The sequence below is a fragment of the Cyanistes caeruleus genome, chromosome 23 (assembly GCF_971803275.1).
Source record: "Cyanistes caeruleus chromosome 23, bCyaCae1.hap1.1, whole genome shotgun sequence".
Lineage (NCBI taxonomy): Eukaryota > Metazoa > Chordata > Aves > Passeriformes > Paridae > Cyanistes > Cyanistes caeruleus.
The window spans coordinates 5,394,964-5,416,908 of record NC_141723.1 but is presented as its reverse complement, the minus strand read 5'-3'; the positions used below and the strand labels follow the sequence as shown (position 1 = coordinate 5,416,908).

Below are 21,945 nucleotides of genomic sequence, written 5' to 3'. Positions count from 1 at the left end.
AGTATATTTTATATATTTAAATATTAATTCTATAAATACTTCAATTTCAGGAAGCATTGCTGTGCTTTTAAGAGACAAGAACGATTTTTAGCTGGAATGATTTCTGGGAAAAAAGATAAATAATAAATAAATCAATACATTGATATGATAATAAATCAAGCTGTACCTTTGGTGTCTCAACCCTCTCCTCCTCCATAAAAGCTGCCTCTCCCTGGCAGCTGGAGGGAGGGAAGGAAAAGGTTTCTGCTCCTGAGGCTGAGGGGAGCCCTGGAGACTGCAGCAGCCTTGGATTTTGGGAATGCAGGTTCACTGAGGGGACCACAGCTTGTGCCTAAAAAAATACCAGAATTCAAAAACTCAAAAGTGGAACAGTTTCAGGTAGGGAGCAATGTCCAAAGCCAGGGATTAAACAATGTGCAGCCCAGGGCCAAAGCAGAAGTGCAAGATTTATTTCTTGGTTTAGGATGAAGAATATTCTTAGCCTTTAAACTCGGGGTAAAAAACCAACATTACCACCCTCAAAACACCCAGGCCAAGCCCAAATGTCGTTAAGCTCAGGACTTATTGAAGCTGACTTATTCCCAGCAGCACAGACAGAGTTTGGGCCTTTCTGGTGCTCTAAAATCCCTTTTTATATTCACTACAAACCCCCTGACTGCTACCAGGGGGCTCAGGAATGGTTTCAATGAGTTTCACAGGAAATCTCCTAAAAATCCAGGAAAACAGGGATATGTCTCCCTGGTTTTGAACCTTTATTTCCTGGAACCTTTATTTCCTTTATTTCCACACCACTGGTCAAAAGGAAACGATCAGCCTCAGCCAGCAGCTGTGGTGCCACCACGTGTGAAAACAAATTATCCTTGGGACAACTGTGAGGTTGTAACTGAAGAAAAAAGTGGGAATGTGGCTCTAAAATGCAGGAATTCAGTACAAGGAATCCCCTCCCAGAGGTGTTTTATTCCTCCTCATTCATCTGGCTCCACCTGCTTTAATTATATCTTCAAATTGATAATTTTCTCTGCAATCCTGCGACTTCCTGCTACTAGAACCAAGCTTAAACCTGAGTTTAATCTTTGCCATGCTGTTCCTGGACCTGTGCTTTTTATAATTGAAGCTGAGTTTCACCTCAGCAGAATCCAAACATCCCAAAGAGCCTCTTGGTGCCTGAAGCAAGGGGGGGAAAAAAAAAGAGCAGAGCAGTTTGGTTGTGATTTCTCTTGGAAGTGGAGGTGGAATTTGGGCAGAGAGCAGCACACAGCACCCAGGAGGATGGAATTTGAGGGAATATTTACTTGAGACCAGGAGAAATCTGAGTCATCTCAGGCCAAGCCTCTCATGCTTCCAGCAGTGCATTAATAGAAATCAAACGAGCTGCACAATGGTTGGGTGTATTAATGAAACAAGAGAAAGTGTATAAAAAAAAAATAATAATCAAAATCTCAGAATCACTGGAATAAGACAGGATAAACTGTGGAGAAATTTTCTTGTGGAGAAAATGAGCAGGGAAAAGCTGAGCAGCCTCAGTGCTGGATCAATCAAGGTAATTAGAGGATTTTAAGTGTCCAGCCATGCCATGGAGAGGATGGAGAGAGCACCCAGAACTGCTCTTGATAAAATAAACCTGACATCCTTAGGACTGAGATCAATTAATCACTCCACTGGCTCTGTGCACACAGAGGTTCTGCAGGAAACTGGGCCATGGGAAAAGGGGTGTAAATCTTGAAAGAAATGACATCAGTTAGGAGCAAAGCTCTGAGACTTCAGCCATGAAGTGGCTCAAGATAATGACATTTTTATCAGCTACTCCAAATACTGCCAGGAATTGCCACCTTGACCTGGTAAATTGATCATGAATGGGTTTTTTGGGGCACTTCTTTCCTGTTCTTTGCCATTTCACAGGGAATGGCAGGGGATAAAGCCATTTTATTTTCCACAGGTCCCTTTAGAGTGTCTGGAAGATTTTAGCCTCCATAAACTCAGCAGCTCCTTGGTTGATCCCACTAAAGACACTCCCAGTGCTGCCCAGGCTCCAGACCTGGTGTTTATTTAAATTTTTCACCAACAAAAAGCTTCAGACTCTCAAAAATGAGAGTCTTCCAGTTAGGAAAAAAGCACAGGGCTGCCAATGGGAGCTGAGGTTAAAAAGGGAGATTCCCACTAAAGCCAAACCCAAATTCTTCCAGTTAGGAGCAGCAGCACAGGGCTTCCCCTTCAACAGGAGATGTGAAGTGACAAACAAGATCCTCGCAAAAGCCAAACCCATTATTTGCATTTCAGGCTCCAGGATGAACCCACACCAACCAGCCAGGGGCTGCAGGTGGAGGGGAGGAATTCTGGAAGGGGATGAGGCTGAGGAGGGATTGCAGGAGGGAGCTGACCTTGGCCACGGTCTGCTCGGCGATGGTGCTGGGCCGGCGCTGCCGCGCGTCCACGCGCTGCTCCACGGGGAAACTGCTCCGGTGAGACTTCAGCCTCTCCACCAGCAGGTAATAGATGGCAGCAAAGTGGTTGTAGCTCTTGTTCTGCAGGGACTGCAAGAAGAGAAGCACAGCAAATGTGGGAGCAGCCAGATGGGTGCTGGGCTTTGTGCTCTGCCAGGAAAAACAGGGGGTTTTGGGGTGGTTGGGAGGTGGAGGGGAGGGCAAGCGCTGTTCTGAGCTGAGAAGGGCTCAAAGCAGAGTGGCAGGGACAGAAAAACATCAATCCCAGGTGGTGCTGAGCTCCCAGATGGATGGGACACCCAGAAATCCCATTCTGAACCCTCACAGGGCCCCGAGCTCCCGTCCCAGAGGGAATGACCACGTTAACCCCACGGGGAATCCTGGCATTATATCCTGGACAGGGCAGGCACAGCTCTCTGCCTTCAGCTCCTCCTTGATTCTCTGCTAAAAGCTCAAGGTTGACTTTGATTCTCATTTGCCACCCTCTTGAAAGCTCAAAAGGAATTTATTTTCTAATTCCCCCTTGTCTCTCCAGCTGCCAAGTTAATGATTTATCCAACCTCTCTCAGGAGTCTTTTACCCCCATTTATTTATATGATTATATAAATATATATAAAAATATAGAAATTATATAAATATATAAAATATATAAATCTGTTAAAATTATATCAATATAAAATTATATCAATATATTATTATATATTATATATAATTTATATATAATTATATATAATATGTAAGGCATTGTATTATTATATTAAATTATTGTATTTTATGCTATCATTATATATACTGTATAATTGTATAATTATATAATAAAATATATTAATAATATATAATTGTATAATATATTATATTATATTATATTATACCCCCATATTTATTGATATGATTTACCCTCATCTGAGTGTGGTTTACCCCCATTTAAATGTGTTTTACCCCCATATAAATATATTTTACCCCCATTTAAATGTATTTTACCTCCATTTAAATGTATTTTACCTCCATTTAAATGTATTTTACCTTTATTTAAATGTGTTTTACCCCCATTTAAATATATTTTACCTCCATTTAAATGTGTTTTACCCCCATATAAATGTATTTTACCCCCATCTGAGTTTTACCTCCACCGTTTTCTGCTGGTCTATGCCCAGGCTGTGCATCAGCCTCAGCACCTGCTCGTTGTACTCCCCCAGGGAGGGCTCATTCTCCTCTCCTGGTGGGTAAAGGATTGGCCTCTGGGCAGGAACTTCCACCAGCATCCACTTGTGCTCCTTGATCTGAGCGATGCTCAAACGTTTGGAAGGGTCCAGGACCAACATCCTCCTGATCAGGTGCTCACACTCTGTTGGCAGGGGATAAAAATATGAATTAGAAACTTGCTCAGTGACCTACCAGCCCAGAGCTGCATCACTGCTGCTCAATATCTCTCAAAACAAGACTAAAAAATCACATTAAAGTAGAGAAATGCCCAAATTCTTCATGGCAAACAGCGCCATTCCCCCTGCCCGCCTCCTGGTTATCCCAGAATTTATTCAAACCGCACCAAATGAGTAAAACCACGCCACTGTTACCTTCTGACATGAAATAAGGGATCCTGAACCTTCCCTCCAGCACTCTCTGCCTGAGGATGGGCAGGGTGGGTCCATCAAAGGGCAGTGCTCCACACACCAGCACGTAGAGCACCACCCCCATGCTCTGTCGGGAAAAAAAAGGGAATTTTCAGCTCAGTTCCAAGCTCCCAGCAGTGTCTCTGAGGCTGCAAGCCAAGCCCTGCCACAGAAATCATTATTTCCTGCAGAAAAAGGGAATTCAAGTGAAAATGAGGGAGCTGCACATGGGGTACCTGAGAATGAACCCCAGCTTCAGCTGAGAATTCAGGATATTTTTATTAATCTCAGCGTTGCCCATAGAAAAGCAACCCCCAAACAGCAGCCACTCCAAGTGAAAAACTGTAATATTTTCCATTTGAAGCCTGCAAAAGCCTGTGGGGAGGAGTTTCTATGAACAGTCAGTTTAGGGGATTATTTAATGTGAGGAAAAAGGGAAATCATGGGCAGGAGCTCTGCTCCAATTGCTCATTCCTGGGAGGATGCAGTGAATTGGCACTGCCAGTGGGAATGTTCTTGCCAAAAAAAATAACAGTGCGACACTCCATGAGGGCAGAACACCAGCCTGGCACAGCACTGGCTCTCCCAAGGGGGAAAAAGCAGGTGTAGACCTCAAAACTTTGTAAAAACACAGAGATTTTAAAATTAAATACAGATTTTTTTTAAAAAAAAACCTGCCAAAAATTGAACTGGGCATTGCTGCAAGCTGGGCACCTTCACAGACTCCTTAATTCAGAAGTTAAGATGATTTTATTTTAAATTCCAATGCCTTCTCTGTGGGCAGTCAGATCCTGTTAATGATTTAGGATCTTTTATATTTAAGGAATATTTACCAAAGTTCAGGGATTCCCTTCTGACGCTCAGAGCGTCACCTGGCTGACGTCTGCTCTGTGTTTACCAACTCCCAAAGGTCCAGGAAGGCTGGAGCCTTTCTAAAACCAGTATTTATTAGGTGCTTATGTACACAGAACCAGCACACAGCCAGATAAATGTCTGTAAAAGCACATTTTTAGTTTATCTGGTTAAAAACTTAGCGAAGATTTTATTTGTGAAGGTGATTTGAGTTCATTTAAATTAACTGAGCAGCCCAAAGGTGGCTTTTCATGAGCTGCCCTGGCCAAAAAGTCACCCTGGGGTGATGCATGCAAACCTGAGGCTGACAAATCATCCTTAAGATGTGAATCAAAAAATGCAAATAAAATCAGAACATTAAAATCAAACCCCAAAGAAAACACCAAAAGGAACAGGAAAAAAAGCAAATTTTGCTCATCCAGCCAAGGAGCCTTGGGAGGGGTTTGTTCCCCTCTGAGATCCACCTGCTGTGCACGTTTGGACAGGGAACCCAAATTCCACACAGTGGGAAAGGTTTTTATGGCACTCAAGAAATAAACCTGGAACAACTTGGCTGCAGCTTAAAAGAAAACCAAAGATTCCAGACCCGCAGCTTCGGAAAAATCAAATATTCCAGATCTGCACCTTAAGAAAAACCAAATATTGGTTCCAGCTTCCCAGAAGTTGACTGGAATGAAGTTAAAATAAAGGATAAAGGTACCCAAATGTCCAGCTGGGGTCCCTCGTACTGCTGGCCTTCAAAGACTTCTGGGGCTGCATAAGGGGGGCTCCCACACCACGTTGTCAGAGGCTCCCCGCTCTTATAGAAATTCCCAAAGCCAAAATCTGTGGGGAAAAAAATAAAGGGAAAAGTCACCCCAAGCTTCCACCGCACCACAATGAATAATTATATGCATGGCCACACTGTGATTCCATCCCAAATCCTTTTGTGGGCACCCCCACTAAAAATATTGGGATGCTGGGTGTCCTCTGTTACTGTTTTCATAATGTGGAATTGTTAAAAACACCTCAAAACCTTCACAACCTGGAGGAGTTTTGAGTAAACTTGTAAACAGCCACCATTAAAATTCAACAAAGCAGCAGACAAACGAGGTTATTGACTTGCCAAGAGATAATCTGAGATTTCCTGGCTTTTCCTTAGGTGCTTTCTAGCCTTGAATACACAAATTTTGACAAGCTTTGGAGCTGGGAGGAAGGAGCTGTGCCAAGAGCAACAGGCACGGGAAACCAGGGGGATTTCTGCTGGGAAGGACACTGCTACTGGGACTGTCTGCAGTCCTTGCAATTACCAGCCCACAAACAAAAAAATTCTTCAAAATATTGCTTTTTATGGCAACAGGGCCAGCTGTGGTCTGATATTAATCAGAACTTTTATAATTCAGGGGTGAGAAGCAAAAGCAACGGGCTTGGAGACAGAGGCTGGCGCTTGTCCCCTCGAGCTGGGCAGCTCCTGGTGCTGCTGTGACAGAGGTGACAAACAGGGCTCAGGGTGATCCAGCCCTGGATGTCCCCAGGGATGCAGTGACAGAGGTGACAAACAGGGCTCAGGCTGTTGATCCAGCCCTGGATGTTCCCAGGGATGTCGGGAATGCTGACCAGCAGATAGCAGAGCTGATAAACGCTGTGGTTACCACAGGCTCTGCTGAACCACCCCGTCCACCCCGTTTGTGTTGCCTGTGCTGCTCAGAGGAGCCAGAAAACCACGAGAGAGCCCTCAGAGTCAGACAAACAGAGAGAGAGATTTAACAAAGCCTCAGAAAAAAGTCAGCCTGGAGCTGGTTTGGAGCAGCAGAGCAGAGCTGCAGCTGCCTGCTGACACCGAGCTCTGTGGGGAAGGAACGGGGGCTGCTTTCCCAGCAGGAGCTCCAGCAGCCCTTTAAAGGAATTCTACCTGCAAGATCACTCAGAATGAAGCAGTTTTGGGAACACCAGGAGCGCAGAGGATTTTGGAGGCGAGAATGAACATCTCACCCTCCCCACAATCCCCGGTACGTGCGGAGGCCCAGATGTCCCGGCGGGATCAGGGTCAGCACACCCGATACCCTGCAGGGTGAACTTTTGGGACCTGGGCACCATCAAAGGGTTGATCCCTGGCTGCTCCCAGCTGGGCTGGCTGCCAGGGCTGCTGTGAAGGTCAGGTCCCAGCCGAGCCCTGACGGGCAGGGACGGTGACGCCACCGGGGCCCAGGGACGTCACCGAGCCCAGGGCTGCCAGCGGCCAAGGCCGGCTCAGATTCCAAACCTCTCCAGGAACCACGGGATGGAACAGGATGGAACATCCCTGCTGCCCCTCCTCTCACCCTCCTGCAGTTCTGGAATAACCACAGAATCTCCCCCAAATCCCCCCATCGCTGTGTCACCTTTTCCCTTTTCCCCCATCACAGACAGACTGCTGTTGTGAATTTTTTTTTAATCATTATTCTCTTTGAGAAGACTTTTCTTCACACAGAATTGGCTTGGCAACCGTGACAATGCTTTGGGAGACACGGAGCTGTTTCTCCTCTCCACAGAAGCATTCTGCCACTCCGTGTAGGTGTCGTTAAATCTGATTTCTCCCCTCACTTATCTCGGATTTGTCAGGTTTTCAACATCCTCACAGTGCTGCAGATAAACATCAGGTTTTTATCTCTGAACTGCAGCTCTCACTCGGGTGCCACCCTCATAAATCTTTGTATCAGATTCACAAGTACAGGAACATTTATTTGTAAGCACAGCTAATAAAGAAAGTGTGACCTGCTTGGGAGCACAAGGCTTTCAAATCCTAAAAAAAGGTGAAATTATTTGCCTGCCCAGACTGGGATTTAAAGTTACCTCTTTGAAGAAATCACCAAAAAGAAACATGAAGAAACCTGAGCAGCAAAAAAGAACAGAGCCAATATAAGAGAAGCCTCAGGTTTATGCTATTATTATCTTTAGATGATCAATTTCAGAGTTTTATTTCTGGGCACCAAAAGGACTTTGGGAGCAAGGACATCCTGGAGCTGCTCCTGGCCTCTCTGAGCAAGAGAACTGCAGAACTTGCAGTGCTTAACTGGGTGGAAGAGCAGCTCTTGGCTGGCTCTGATGGTCTTGTGACAGCACAGACGATTGAGCTTTATTAGGCAAATTCATGAATGAGAGGCTGTGAATTGCTACCAGAAGGAGCAGCCAAGGAGGCTGAGCCACAGCGAGTGGGAATTTCTTGTCTGCTACACCTGGAAAATCATTTCCCCTGTTCTGCCTTAGGCCTGCACCTCTAAAACTTCAATTTCTTCCCTCTTTATGACGGATGGAACACCAGAATCCTTCACTTCTGAATTCCTGCACAAAGCACTGCCAGACACCTGACTGGCACTGGGCTTTTTCATGTAATATACCCATTAAAACCAGTGCTCTGTGTGTCAGCAACTGGCTCTTAGCTTTAAAAAATCCAATTCTGTTCTGTTGTCGGACAAAATAATTCCCTGGCTGGGGGAGATCAGCACTATTTGTTAGGGTACACAACTTCTTGTGGTCACCCCTTTCTGTTCCCATTATTCTTCCCACACAAATGGCTGGGAAACAATTTGTAAGCACTCCAGCATGGAGAGCATCCATGAAAACCCTTTCAAAGGAAAAAAAAAATGAGGATTTAGTCAGGATCCTGAGTGTTTGGTCCATGGGGCTTCCTCAATTTTTAATTACTGCGCTGTCAGTTGAGTTGCCCCACTTTTTTGGAGTGGCCAGGATTCTGTTAAGCACAAAGCAATCGTGAGTCTCTCCTTCTCCCCCCTTGCACCTTGCTCCTCTTTTACCACTGCTGATCTGCCACAGCCGTTCTGGACCCAAAGTGGTCATTTTTAACCCAAAAATGTCTCATTCCAGAGGAAACATCACTGATGTTCGAGGGAAATATGTGCCAGCCCTCTAAAAAAACCCAAAACAAACACATGCCAGCCAGAGTGTTCTAAAAGGACCGAAATTGGGCTCATTACCAAAGGACTGGGATTATATAATGGAGTGATCTTCTTAACATTTCCCTGAATCTGCACGTTAAAAAAAACAAAACACAAAAAAAAAAAAACCCAAAAAAAGAGGCCATCATTTGCAGCATTGTGCTCAGTTGAATAAACTCTGTGTTTGTGCAATCTGCAAATATTGGCTCTCCACAGTTGTGGTATTTGGTTTCTCAATCCCATTACCCCCTTTAGAATAATCTTGAATTTCGAAGGTATAATTTTTTTGAGCGCACATCACGGCAATGGAATCTGTTTTCCCGTTAAAAATGGAAACAGACTGAGATTTCAGCCCCATTTGCAATCTGAGAAACGGCAGCTCCCTGCCAGAGCTGCTGCAACTTCTGCTGAGCATCCAGCAGGACGGCAGAGCCTCTCATTTCTACCCCCAGCACCCTCCAAGAAGGAGCTCCGCAGCTATAATTAATCCATTCTCCTAAAATTACGAGCAGAACTCAATCTGCCCGGCTTGCAGAGAGCCACAGGGAGCTTTTGTTGGAGGAGAAATGTGAGCCTGGGAGATAATGGGCACAGAGGTGCTGATAAAGGCAAGGTACGAGCGTGGCAGCAACAAACCTGACCCACTTCAGGGGCTGAGTGCTGAGCAGCCTCTCCTGACGTCAATGCACATTTCCCTGTCCAGCAGCAGCTCCAGCCTCCTTCAAAATAACAGTCTCTGCCTACCTGGGCTGCTGCAGACGTCAGGATGCTGCAGGCACCCGAATCTGGGGCTGGAGGACACAAAAAGAGGAGCTGGGTTTGGATTCCAAGCTGGGTTTGGGTTTCACTGCGCGGATTTCTGGCTGCACAGCAAAGAACTCTCGGAACGCTCTCAGGGAGAGCACAGGGAGCTGAAATGAGCTCAAAAGATGCCCTGAAAAAGCAGCAAATCCAAAGGAGACGTGGCCAATCCAGCTGCTTGACTTTGGGAAGAACCAGGGAGGTTTGCCTTGCTAGTGCTAAGCACAAATTCCACGTTAAACCCAGCATGGAATTCCTCACCTTCCCCCTTCTCAATGACATTTTATCTCATTAACACCTTCAGTTTTCCTACTTACACTGAAGTTTGAGGGCTTTGCTCCCAACCACCTCATATCTTCTAGAAAATAAATCTATCAAAGCTCTCACTTTGAGTTCTTTACTCATCCTCTGTTTGTTGTCGGGTCAGTGAGAGAGGAAAAATCCTTTGAATTCTGCCTGTCCCCGTCCTTTTAGAGCAATATTAACACAAAACTGTTGGATTTCAGTCCAGCCTCAAGCATCAAAGATGGAAATCTCAGAGGTAACTTTGTGCATGTTTCAGTATTTGACTAAAAACTGTTGTACTCTTGAAGAGTAAAAAGCTTCAATAAAAGCCTTGGAAGCAGCAGTATGAACCAAGAGGCCCACTGGAAGTTAAGAAGAGCTTTATCAAAATAATTCATCAGTTCTTGTGCTGTTCTTTTCAATTCCTACTGAAATCAGAGGAAAATCCCAGTTATCAGAGCTGGGATCCTGGCTGCCTCTGTCCTTCCCCAGCCTGATAAATGAGCCATGAAGAAGATGAACAACTGGAAGAGGCTGTTCCCAGGGATCTGCACAGCACCAGATAACTCCAAAAATCCCAGATAAACTCTGTGGAGTTCATAATCTGTCTCCTTTACAGTGAAAAAAAACCCAACAACTGACTCGGCACAAATCACTACAAAGTTTCCAGCAGCCTGAACTTTCCTCCAGCTCCTTCATCAGCCAGGTTGGTGAAGCTCTTACCAGCCTGATAAAACCTGAGATCCACTGGAGAACCATTTAATGGGTTCATTTGCACCTAGCCCACCTGTAATTAACTTTCTGCACTGGAGAAGTGGAGCAGGAGAGCAGCTGAGGCAGGGCAGAGGCAGCAGCAGCTGATGGAATCTCCTCACTCCCATTTTCAGAGCTTTTACTGGAGTCCCTGGAGAGCTCCAGCGCTGAAACTCCCGGTGACAGAGCAGCTCATGGCTCTCCTGAGATGCTCTGGAGGGAGGGGATTGTGAGCTGCTCTCAGGGGATTTGCACCCAGGGCAGGAAAACCTCTGGATGCAGGAGCTGAGACCCCCGAGGAGCTCTGAAAAACTCTGCCAGGCTGAGCTGCAGAGCTGCACACAGATGTGGAGAGGGACCAGGGGGCAAAAATGTGGCAGTGAAGGCAGGAGAGAAAGCACAGATGAACAACAGCAAGAAATTCCCTTCTTTCAGCTCAACTCCTCAGAGCAAGGGGGTGACTGGCAGCCCCCAGACTGTATTTAGGATTTTTTCAGTATCAACTGGCCTGGTGAATAAATTATCTCTCAGCCATGATTCTCCAGGTGCTCTGAGTGCCAGGAGCTGCTGGAGGTGAATTCAAGTATAAAATCAGAAATGAGAAAAGGAGAAACACCCCCCAAATGGCAGCACCCCCCACCTGGGGAACAAAACCCCATCACCACCCCAGAAATGCCAGGAGGGAAAAGAAAAGGTAAAATAATCCAGGAATGATCAGAAATGTTTTATCATTTCACTTTTCTCAGCCTGAGAAAGGGAAATTCCCTCTCCTTCCTTCACTCCCCCTCCTGCTCCCCTGTTATTGAAGACTGAGGTCTCCCAAATCAAGATATTCTTTATTTTACCCATTTCCAGCCTCTCTGGGCTAAAGTCAGCATGGAAGGATCCGTGGAATTGTAATGAAAATGATTTCTATTGCTAGCAACATCTGCTGTGTCTAAATTTATAATTAAAGTGAAATCATGCATGCAAAAAGGAAAAAAAAAAAATCAATAAGCTTCCATTTTGAGGGGATTTTTTTTAATGTTGAAAGGAGTTATTTGATTAACTCTGTTTTAACCTGAACATCTGGCAGCTTTAAAGACACCCACAAAAAAAATGTCAATAACTCCAATTTCTTTCTTCTTCTGGAAGTTAATATTGGAAATTTGGATGGACTTTGACACCCACCATGAAAAAAACTTGGAAAAGAAAGAATCTCACAAAGGAATCTCGGGCGGTGTGAGCGGATTTCCAGAGAGGGGTTTTATTAAAAACAAAAAAAAAAAAACCACATAAAAATAAGTTTTTTCTGCATGGAGTACCTGCTATTTTGATGTTCATGTTGTTGTCCAGCAGGAGATTCTCAGCTTTGAGGTCCCTGTGCACGATTTTCCTGCCGTGGCAATATTCCACTGCCGACAGGATCTGCCAGAACTTGCGCCGAGCCTCGGGCTCGCTCAGGCGCCCGTGGCTGGCCAGGTAATCTGGGAAACAAAATCACCACAAATCAAGAAAATCTCCTTTAGATCATTTTGGACAGCACTGACATTTCATGATTTTTTTCCCCCCCCAAAAAAGGTTTCCAGCTGCTTAATCTCCCAGCCAACCCTCTGAAAAGATGGAGTAAAAAAGAAGTCAAAGTCAAAAAATAAGGAGATTTTTCTCTGGGTTTTTTATAGCTACCTGGTCATTTCATAACAGAAATTAAATCAGAACTCTACCAAAAGCTTTAAATCAGGTTGGACAGCAAGTAACAATCCTGAAACTCAGTGATTTCTCACCAATAATTAGCATAAAGGAACCCAAATCAGCTTCCAGCTTGTTCTCCCAGCCAACACATCGAGAAAATGGGAAAAAAAATAAGGAAACTTTTCTCTGGTGCTTCTTTTATAGCTACCTGGTCAATATTTGCACAATATTTTCATAACAGAACTCACTGTGATCTTGGAAATAAAAGCAGCAGAAATCAAGCAAATCAGGTTTAAATGGACTCAGGCAACAAATTTGAAACTCAATGATTTCTTCCCAATAATTACCACAAAGGAACTCAAAGTAGCCTTCAGCTCATTGTTCTCCCACTCAACTCTTCGAAAAAATGGAAAGAAATGAGAAAATTTTTCTCTGCTCCTTCCTTTACCTGACCAATATTTCACAGCCTGGGAACTCCAATCAGCATAAATGAAACAATTCAGGTTTAAATGGACTGGGCAGCAAGCAACAACACTGAAATTTAATTTCTCCCAAGTAATTAGCACAAGGGAACTCAAAGCAATTTCCAGCTTGTTGTTCTCCCATTCAACCCTCCAAAAAATTGGAAAAAAAGAGGAAACTTCTCTGCTCCTTCTTCTACAGCTACCTGGCCAATATTTTCACAACACAATTCATGGGGAATACTTGGAATAATGTGCTTCACCATCCTGGATGCTTCAAGCTTTAATTCCTCTAAGCTTCACTTAGAGGAATTCCCATCCCACTTCTCCCTCTGAAGCCTCAGCAGTGGCTGTGTGGTGGCTGAAAGTATTTTTTCTTTTAATTTCTGGAAATAAAACAAGAACCCCAAAGGTGCCCATCCTGACCTCTCCCTCCACTGCGTCACAGGCAGAGAGAACATTTTGTTTCCATATTTGATTACACTGTAAAACCCAATGTCAGCCCTGAAACCAAAAACTTCCATTTATCCTCAGGAACAATAACAAGGGGAGCAAGCAGCTGCGTGAGCCTTGACAGGAGCAGCTTCCACAGCCAATTCCAGAGCTTTTCTCCAAGAGCACAAAATCAGGGAATCAGCTGCTGGGATGGGCTCAGGACTGCCTCTGACATCCCACAAAGAATGCAGTTAATGGCCAAGGAGCAGCAAATACATATAGATTTTCTAGCCAGTGATTAATCTTATCTTCTCACCCAGTTGTGTAACAGCAGTGATCCCAGCAGCAGCAGCATCTTGCCCAACACAACTCCAAACCTGGCTTTGTTAGCCTGGCTTTTAGGGGATTTTTAATTCAAATATTATGGGGGCTTTGTTGGCTTTGTGTTTTAGGGGGGTTTTTGATTAAAATATCATTTAGAGGGCTTTGTTAACCTGTGTTTTAAGACATTTTTAATTCAAATACCATTGAGGAGGCTTTCTTAGCCTGTGTTTTAGGGGCTTTCTGATTCAGATATCATTTAGGGGCTTTGTAACTTCGGCAATATTTTCATTTAAAGTTTTCTCTGTGGTCAAAGCCGATCTCTGGGAGCTGCTCCCACCCCACCTCACACACTCTCAGCTGGTTTCACTTGGCAAAGCACGAGAACAAACAAAAGCCTGGCAGTAAGGGGAGATCATAATATTTGCAAGCTAAATATCATTCAGGCACAGAGTGACTGACAAATCATATGATATCAAGGTGAAGTCAGATATCAAAGGCACAAACTAAATTACCCCTGAGCACCAGCCAGCTCTCTGAGCTGTTAATCCATCATTTGTTAGCAATGCAGCAAACAAGTTAATGAAGCCAAGCTGTCGTTTGCTTTTATGGCTCTGGCTCTGTCAGGACTTATTTAAAGATTCCAAACCCTTCAGTGTGCTCAGAACAGGTCATTTATTCTGGGATCACCCCTCTCCCTCCTGGAGCACCAGGGCTTGGCCATTAACCAGAGTGCAAACAGGGACTGGGATGGGGGCACTAAAATTTATCAAGCCACCTCTGCCTGATAAATTTTTTTGTATTTATCTCAGCCTGGTGGCACCATCTTACAGCAGGTTTTGGGGGTTTTTTTTCATGTTATTAGGAGAGAATAGAAGGCAGAAGTGATTTTACATGCACAGCCAAAGGAGCAGGATTTTTGTCCCAAGACAAAGCTGGGCTCCCCCCAGCAAAAGGACAAGAGGCAGTGGAAACCAAGTGAAACAGAGGAAATCCAATTTCAAACTAAAAGGATTTTTAACCCTGCAAGTGCACAGAAATAATAAATCTCTAATAACAGCCCCTAAAGATCCTTGTTTACACAGAGACCAGAAGTGCATTAAAAAGTTGAATGTGGAAATATTCGCCTCCTTACCGAAAATCTCCCCGTTTTTGGCAAATTCTGTCACGAGGTACAGCATGCTTTTGGTCTCCATCACCTGTGGATGCACAAATCACACATGAGGCCTTGGGGGAAGAGCAAAAAAAGCCAACAAACACCCAAAAGGATCCTTATTTATCTGGTTCCCTCCTAAAGCTGTGGAAGTTCTGCCTTGCATGTGGAGTTGTCACAATCTTCCAAAGTGTGCAAACAAAATAATCAAAGGTTTCACTGAGAGTGAGCAATCCTCCACTTCAAAAAGTCATTTTAGAATTCAGGACAACAAATTCAACGTGTTTTGGGTTTATTTCAATAACCTCAGAGGAACAATTCGGCATGAGCTGAACCTGTCCGTGGGCACGACCTTTGTGAATTCGATTTTGCATTTTATTTATTAAATAAAGGCCTGAAAGTCCCAAGAGCCCGCTCACAAATCAAAGCAAAACCGGGGAGACAATTTGGAGGCTATCTGAAAAATAAACTCATTTATCAAATGCATTTTTTACCCAGTCACTGAAGGAGTGAGCACTACACAACCATCACTCTCTCTTCAGGTGATCTTGCTGATCTTCAGACTTCATTTAAACATCCTCTGCCACTTTTGTGTGGTGTCATTCATTCAGAAAGGAACTCGGGGGAGATATTATCAAGGCAGCTGCAAATTTAACTCCTCAAGCTCCATCTCCACCTGGCACATCAATATTTTAAAGACCAAGTGCCAGTTTCTTTTGCATAAAAATTAATCTAAAGCTGAACTGGTCTTAACTGGGATCTTCATCTTTATTTAACAGAACTAAGAGAGGGATAAAAAAGAGGGGGAAAAGGGAGGAAAGCCCCTCTAAGCCTACCTGGTAGAGTTTTATGATGTGTGGGTGGTCGAGCATCTTCATTATCTGCACCTCCCTGTAGATCTTCTCCAGATTCACAGCATCCAGCTGAGATTTGTCAATGATTTTTATTGCCACCTGCAGACCAACAGCAAAAATGAGGTTTAAAAACCTCCCCCCAACGTGTTCCTCGTGAGTTCACCCTCATTAGAAAGGGAACAACGCAGCCCCAGGTAACTGGAGGCTTTCAGGGGAGTTCTGAAATACAAATTCCAGGCTGAAAAATACAGCAGGGCAGCATTCAAAGTTTCAGGGGTCCCTCTAAGGGGCTGCACGGCTCTCACCCACACCAACATGTGAGAAAAAACAGGCTTTCCATGAGAAAAAACAGGTTTTCCATGAGAAAAAACAGGTTTTCCATGGAATGGAAGACGCTGAACAAGTGAGGGAGGCCAGTGCTCTTAAATCAGCAATTTGCAGTGACCAAAATCTTCCTAAAAAGAAGATTCTTCCTCAATGGTGCCCATTTCTGGAGTCAAGGTGACAAATCTGAGTCCCACAAAATGATATTTTAAGAGAAAAACTGTTGGCTCCACACAAATAACGCAAACACAAGAGGATCCGTGTAGCTGCAGCTGTGACGTGTTTAATTAATTCATGTGCTGTTATAAAAGGGTATCTGCAGCTCATCCCTTCAGAGAAAAAAAACTCTGCAGATAAATTTATCAGTCAAACCTTGGAAACACATCTCAATTAGTTCACAAAACGCACCCTGGCCCTGCTGACCTTGTTTTCAGCCAATAAAATGCAGAGGGAAGGTAACTACAGACGCTGGGGGGACTAAAAAGCTCCAACAGAAGAGGTTTAAAATTGAAACCAAGAAGAAAGTGAAAATACAGCCCCTGAACATGCAAAGGGTAAAAATGCTAAAGAGCTCTGAATGTATAAATGGTGTTTATTCACCCTGAATGCCACTTTAGTAATGCTGAAAAAGGAGCAAACAATGTAAGCCCCACAAATGCTTCCAATTATAACAGAATTTCACAAACTATTGAACATGGGAGAGCTGCTGCACAGGAGACAGAAATCCACGGGAGGTGAACCTCATTATCTGCTCCAACACTGATTATGGGCCCACCTGAATTCAAAATTAACTATTTATTGACTTCGGTTCATTCTGATTTTCCCTTCTTTAAAAGTCCCTTGTCTTTCCCCAACTCCCAGGAAATTGAGATTCTGTTGTGGGTGAATAAACGGTAAAATTTGTGCAAATTTGGGGTTGTTTTGAAGGTGCAGGATGTGCTTTCACAGAGCTGAGTTATCCAAAACAAACAAGAAGTTGTTTTTTTGGGGTATTTTTATTTTCCCAAAAGACAAGTTTGGGACTTTTTTTTTAAACGTCCAAAATTTTGAGCAAAACAGTTTTATCAATATAAACAATACAAAATTATAGTAATTCTGATATATACAGCCATTAAAAACAATCAAAAGAGGTTCAGAATTTCCAGCAATAACCCTGAGTTATTCCACAGCCTTTTTTCTTCAAAACACAGAGCTGAGAAGCAGAAGGGAACAGTGATGCTCAAGGTGGCAAAACCTGAAAAATTCCAGGTCATTTTTTGGAAGTTTCTGTGTTTTAAATGATGAAGGGACTGCTCTAAACAATGAAAATCCAACGTGGATCACCTGCCTCTTCTCCTATTTGTTACCTCCTCGTTTTATTCCTGTTCCTTCTATGGAACTCACACTTTATTTCAAGTATAAAACTTGATAATAAAAGATGCAAATAATCGCTGATGAGCTGCACCATTTATGCTGTAACCACAGGGACAGTTCTGAGCACAGCTCCACCACTAATCAAGAATATCTTGAGCTGCAAACTAATGGAGAACGAGCTGCTTTTCCAGTTTAAATAGATTTTTTAGCTCACAAACCTCACTGCTTTACATCAAACCATGCTTTTGTCTTACGACGTGGAGTTTTTGGGGCTATTAAAAAGTTGCTGTTGAGAGCAGAAAATAAAAACCTACTTGAAGGGAAAAGTCCCTTGCTCTTTGCAAGCCTTGCACAACTTCAAGTGTGCATGAAATGTGTCCATAAAATGTATAAACTATAGGAGAGGCAGCACAGCAGCAGCTGCCACCTCTGCTCCTCCACTCAAATGCAGATTAAATACCTCAGTTCATTCTGCATCTTCATCTTGCCAGGACCAGGGAAGATTTTAGAGAAGAACCACTTGAAAATGCTTAAAATCCAGCAAAGTCTTCGCAAGGATGTGAGGAGGAATGGGGAATTCAGCAGCTCCTTTTTGTCCATGAGCTCAGCTGTGTCTCGATGACAGGAAAAGGGATGTAATTCTTAGAGGTGGAGAAGCTCCTTCAAGCCACGGAGCAGTTTCCTATCTGAAAAGTGTGTTTTGTTCCTAAACATGCAGCCTGCCAGCAACTACTGGCAACAGCTCGAAGCAAACAACAACAAGGAGAAAAAAAATCCCAAATTTCAATATATAATGTCAGCACATCCTTCATCTGACAAGGAAAACCAAAAGGGAATCCTCTGCCTTCCCTGATCTCGCCCTGTCACCAGTTTTTGCTGCTTAAGGAGTTACATTCCAAGATATTTTTGCAGCTTTCGTGGTTTCTTCTCATTTAAAAACACAAGGAACTGCACAAGTTTCCTTCCCTCTTCCACTCAAGGCCCAGGGAACGGGAGTTTGCTCAATCCTCCCCTGACATTTGGGAATTGCAGCTGCCAAGGAGTGAGGATGAAAAGCTTGTCGAGAAAAGATGAAAGTTCTGCTCCTCAGCTACTCCAACTGTCCTTTTTCATTGTTTTTCTTTTATTCATTTAATTCTCCAAAGGAAAAGCAAAGGCAAAAAGCAAACACCAAAACCAAAACCACAACACAACCTCCCGCTACAAGTTCACATTCAAACAGAGCTTTGTCCCTGCAGGTTACAGAAATTCAGATTTGTTCATCCAGTGCATTCTTAAAATAGATAAAGTGCATTAAAATTAACAAATAGAGCTTCCTGCAGTCTGGAAAAACTCGGTATTTTGTTGTGTAGCACAGGGAGCTGCTGTCTCTGCTGGAGTTACTCACTTTGCAAATACCTGAGCACACCTGAACTGGTGCCACAGATCAAATCAGGGGCTGGAGGGTTATTTTCCATCATTTTTTTCCAGAGAAAAATACAAATTCCCTGTAACAGCAGCCAGGTGAAAGCACATCTGGGATCCACAGGGACATCCAGGTTTTATTTTCACCTGGGGAGCAGCCAGCAGAGTTCCTCAGCAGGGGATTAATCCTTAGAGGGCTTTAATTAAGGATTTTAGGGGTGGATTCCTAAATTCCCTGCTTTTTCCAAGCAGCACCTTCACCTATCCCAAACCTTTTCTTTATTTCCCACCGACTCCAAACCTTTTCCTTATTACATCCCCATCCTATTCCACAGGAAGCAAATCTCCATCTTCTCCAGCTTGACGCTTCCAATTATTTCTGTTCTCTCCTCTCCTCCTCCCCAGGAAAATCTCTGCTCATTTCCACGCCTCATTAGCAGGAGCTGCCCTGGGATCACAGGATTTGGATAAAGAAAGGAGTGTGGCAGGAAAAAGCCACGTGGCTTTCACTCAAATGGCACCAAACACCCAAACAAGCCAAGTAAAGTTGGCTTCAGCCTCCCCTGGGTGGACTGGCAGCAAAAAGGGGTCAGGCAGCACCTCTAGCCCTCCATATCTTCATTAATTCCCCCGTTTTTCCCAACTTTCACACTTCTGTTTGGTTGGTTAGAATTTCAGGGCTGCATTAATTCAAGTTCTGACTTTGTTTGCATGCACACAATTAATGGCAACAATTTTATCTTCTTATCCTTGCTCTCTTTCCAGAAAAAGGATGGACAGTACACAATCCATAAGTGCTGAATTCCGGGTAATAAGAGCCCATCTTCTTTTTTTTTTTAATTTGATGGTTATTGGCTAGGCAGAGTTGTGTTAAAAAAAAAAAAATCAAGTATTTTTAAAGGTCAAAATTATATAAAACACAATTTCCAAATGCCAGTGCTAGAAAAGCCCAACAACAAACAGGTTCTGAACATAAAGGGTTCAGATCAGGAGATTCAGGAGAAACTTTGACAAGGATTCCTTTTAAAATAGTTTTTTTTAGCAGGTCCCAGCAGCATCACAGCATCCTCCTGTAGCACAGACCTGAGGGTGCACCAGCACAGCTGTTCCAGGACCTAAAATCTGAATATTCTTCCACTGGAACTTAAGCAACGGTTTAGAACAAACTTGAAATATGAAAACCCTTCAGTGTGGAGACATTAACAAGCAGGATTTCCACTTGGTGTGTTCAGGGATCCAACAATCAGGTGAGCTGCTCCAAACTGGAAGTGCCTATTCCAAAGAGTATTTGGCTGGAATTAATTTCCTCTGACATCACCAGAAGTGATCTTAACAGGGTTCCCCTTCCTTAAAGATTGTGTAAGTACTTCCAGCAATCAACTCAGCAATTCATTTCCAGAAAAACACTCTTGCATCTCCCACTGCAGAAGTCAGAGCTGACTCAAAAAATCGAAGACCTTGACAAAAAACCTCCAGCACAGGCAAATCTGCTGTAAAAATCCCACAGAAAATAAAAAGGCTGAAGGCTGGACAGAAAAGCTGGCTAAAAAAAAAAAAAAATAATAATAAAAATATCAAGCCTAACAGAATTCAGCAATTCCTCAGGACACAGATGAAAGAATCATCCAGGAATCGGGGAGCTTTTAAGCTCTGTGTTTTCTGTAACCTTTGTTATTTCGAACAATGCTGAACAAACACGCTTACTAAAACGACAATAAAAACGAAGATTAAAGTTTTCATCTCCATCACAAAGCCTGCCAAAGGAATGAGGGCTGAAGAGCGAATGACAACCGAGTATCTTCAAGTGGAGCATTTGCAATTCTGGCACATGGCACCAAACTTGGAAAGGGAACATTGGCACTGCTTGGCTCTTCAGCAAGAGCAAGGAAGAGCTCAAAAAGAATCCAGTTTATTATGAACTTGAGAAATAAGGCAAGAGGAGAACTTTCTTTCAGTCTCTGGGATGCAAAGCTCATCAATCACACGGCGTGGCCAGAGCCCTGTCAGCACCAGGGTTTGCTCTCCCTAACCGAGCTGCAGATTTCAGGGCATTTTCCCGTTCCTGTAAGGAATGATTTTCCCACACAAGCCCACGGCGGTGAATAACTGCGGGCCTGTGCAGTCTGCACTTCGGGCAGTATTTTAATGACTCCTGGCAGGTACAGAGCAGGAACCTCTTCTTCAGTCAACAATGAAAGCGACCAGAAGAGAGGCTTACAAAAAGCTCACCTCTAGGTGTAGCAACTAAAACTACCTAAAACAACACAGAAGAGGAAGCTGATCCTTCAGAGCCATTACTCTCATCAGATACCTCCTTTTTGTTGGTTTTTTTTTCTTCTTTCTTTTTTTTTCTTTAAAGTGAACACGACTAGGCAGACTGACAATCATTTCTGTTTTAGGTAAAGCACCAGGTATTAACAATAATCACCGGGTAATACACGGGGGCGGTTAAACAAAGAGGCTAAAAATGGTTGGATTTGGTGAACTTGCAGGATGCTGTGCTGGAGAATTCAGCACACACACACACACACACACAAGTTCCTCTGCTGAAACAGATAACCCAGCATTGCCCAGGTCAGGAACCCTTAAATATCCAGAGCATGACGGCAGGCACAGCACAAGGTCTGACCCTTCCCTGGGAGCAGAAAGTGCTGCTCGAGCAGCACCGGAGCATCCTTGGGGTGCCACCCCGGCAGCGATGCCACCATCCCGGGGGTGCCACCCCGGCAGCGATGCCACCATCCCGGGGGTGCCATCCTGGAGGTGGCATCTTTGGGGTGCCATCCTGGCGGTGACACCCCGCGGGTGACATCCTCGGCCATCCCCCCCCGCGGCCTCGGAGGCGTTCTCCTGCCCTTCCCAGCAGGATGGAGCGGGAGAAGCCCCCAGGCCAGCGGCCGGGGCTGCCGCCGCTCCGAGCCCTCGGTCCGCAGCCCCGCCGTGTCCCCGCGGGAGGTGCCGGAAGGGACAAAAGCGGCTCGGAGCGCGCCCGGGAGCCCCGGCCCCGCGCGGCCCCCGCGGCCCCGCCGCCCCCCGGGCGCGCCCCCCGCGCCGTGCCCACCTCGCTGCGGGTGATGCGGTGCCGCGCCAGCTTCACCACGGCGAAGTTCCCCTTGCCCAGCGTGCCCTCGATGTCGTAGAAGCCGACGCGGACGGGCCCGAGCCCGCGGGGCAGCAGCGCCGGGGGCCGCCGGGGCTCGGCCATCACCATGCTGGGCTCGGGGGGCGGCGGCGGCGGCTCCGGGTCTCGGCTCCGCGCGGCGCCCCCGGGGCCGCGCCGCCCCCTCCGCCACCGACCGGCGTCACCGCGCGC

At 44.8% G+C, this 21,945-nt stretch overlaps 1 protein-coding gene across 1 annotated transcript in view; it reads right to left on the bottom strand.

The window, feature by feature from the left end:
- SIK2 (salt inducible kinase 2) overlaps window positions 1–21,945 on the bottom strand; it is a 31,089-nt gene extending 9,144 nt beyond the window's left edge. Inside the window, exons 1-9 of the mRNA XM_086861047.1 lie at window positions 21,694–21,945; window positions 15,534–15,650; window positions 14,680–14,743; window positions 11,961–12,122; window positions 5,604–5,728; window positions 4,016–4,139; window positions 3,566–3,786; window positions 2,379–2,531; window positions 167–331 (exon numbers count right to left, since the gene is read on the bottom strand). Coding sequence (XP_086717173.1) covers window positions 167–331; window positions 2,379–2,531; window positions 3,566–3,786; window positions 4,016–4,139; window positions 5,604–5,728; window positions 11,961–12,122; window positions 14,680–14,743; window positions 15,534–15,650; window positions 21,694–21,843 — 1,281 coding nt within the window. The 5' untranslated portion in view covers window positions 21,844–21,945. The remainder of the gene's footprint in view (window positions 1–166; window positions 332–2,378; window positions 2,532–3,565; window positions 3,787–4,015; window positions 4,140–5,603; window positions 5,729–11,960; window positions 12,123–14,679; window positions 14,744–15,533; window positions 15,651–21,693) is intronic.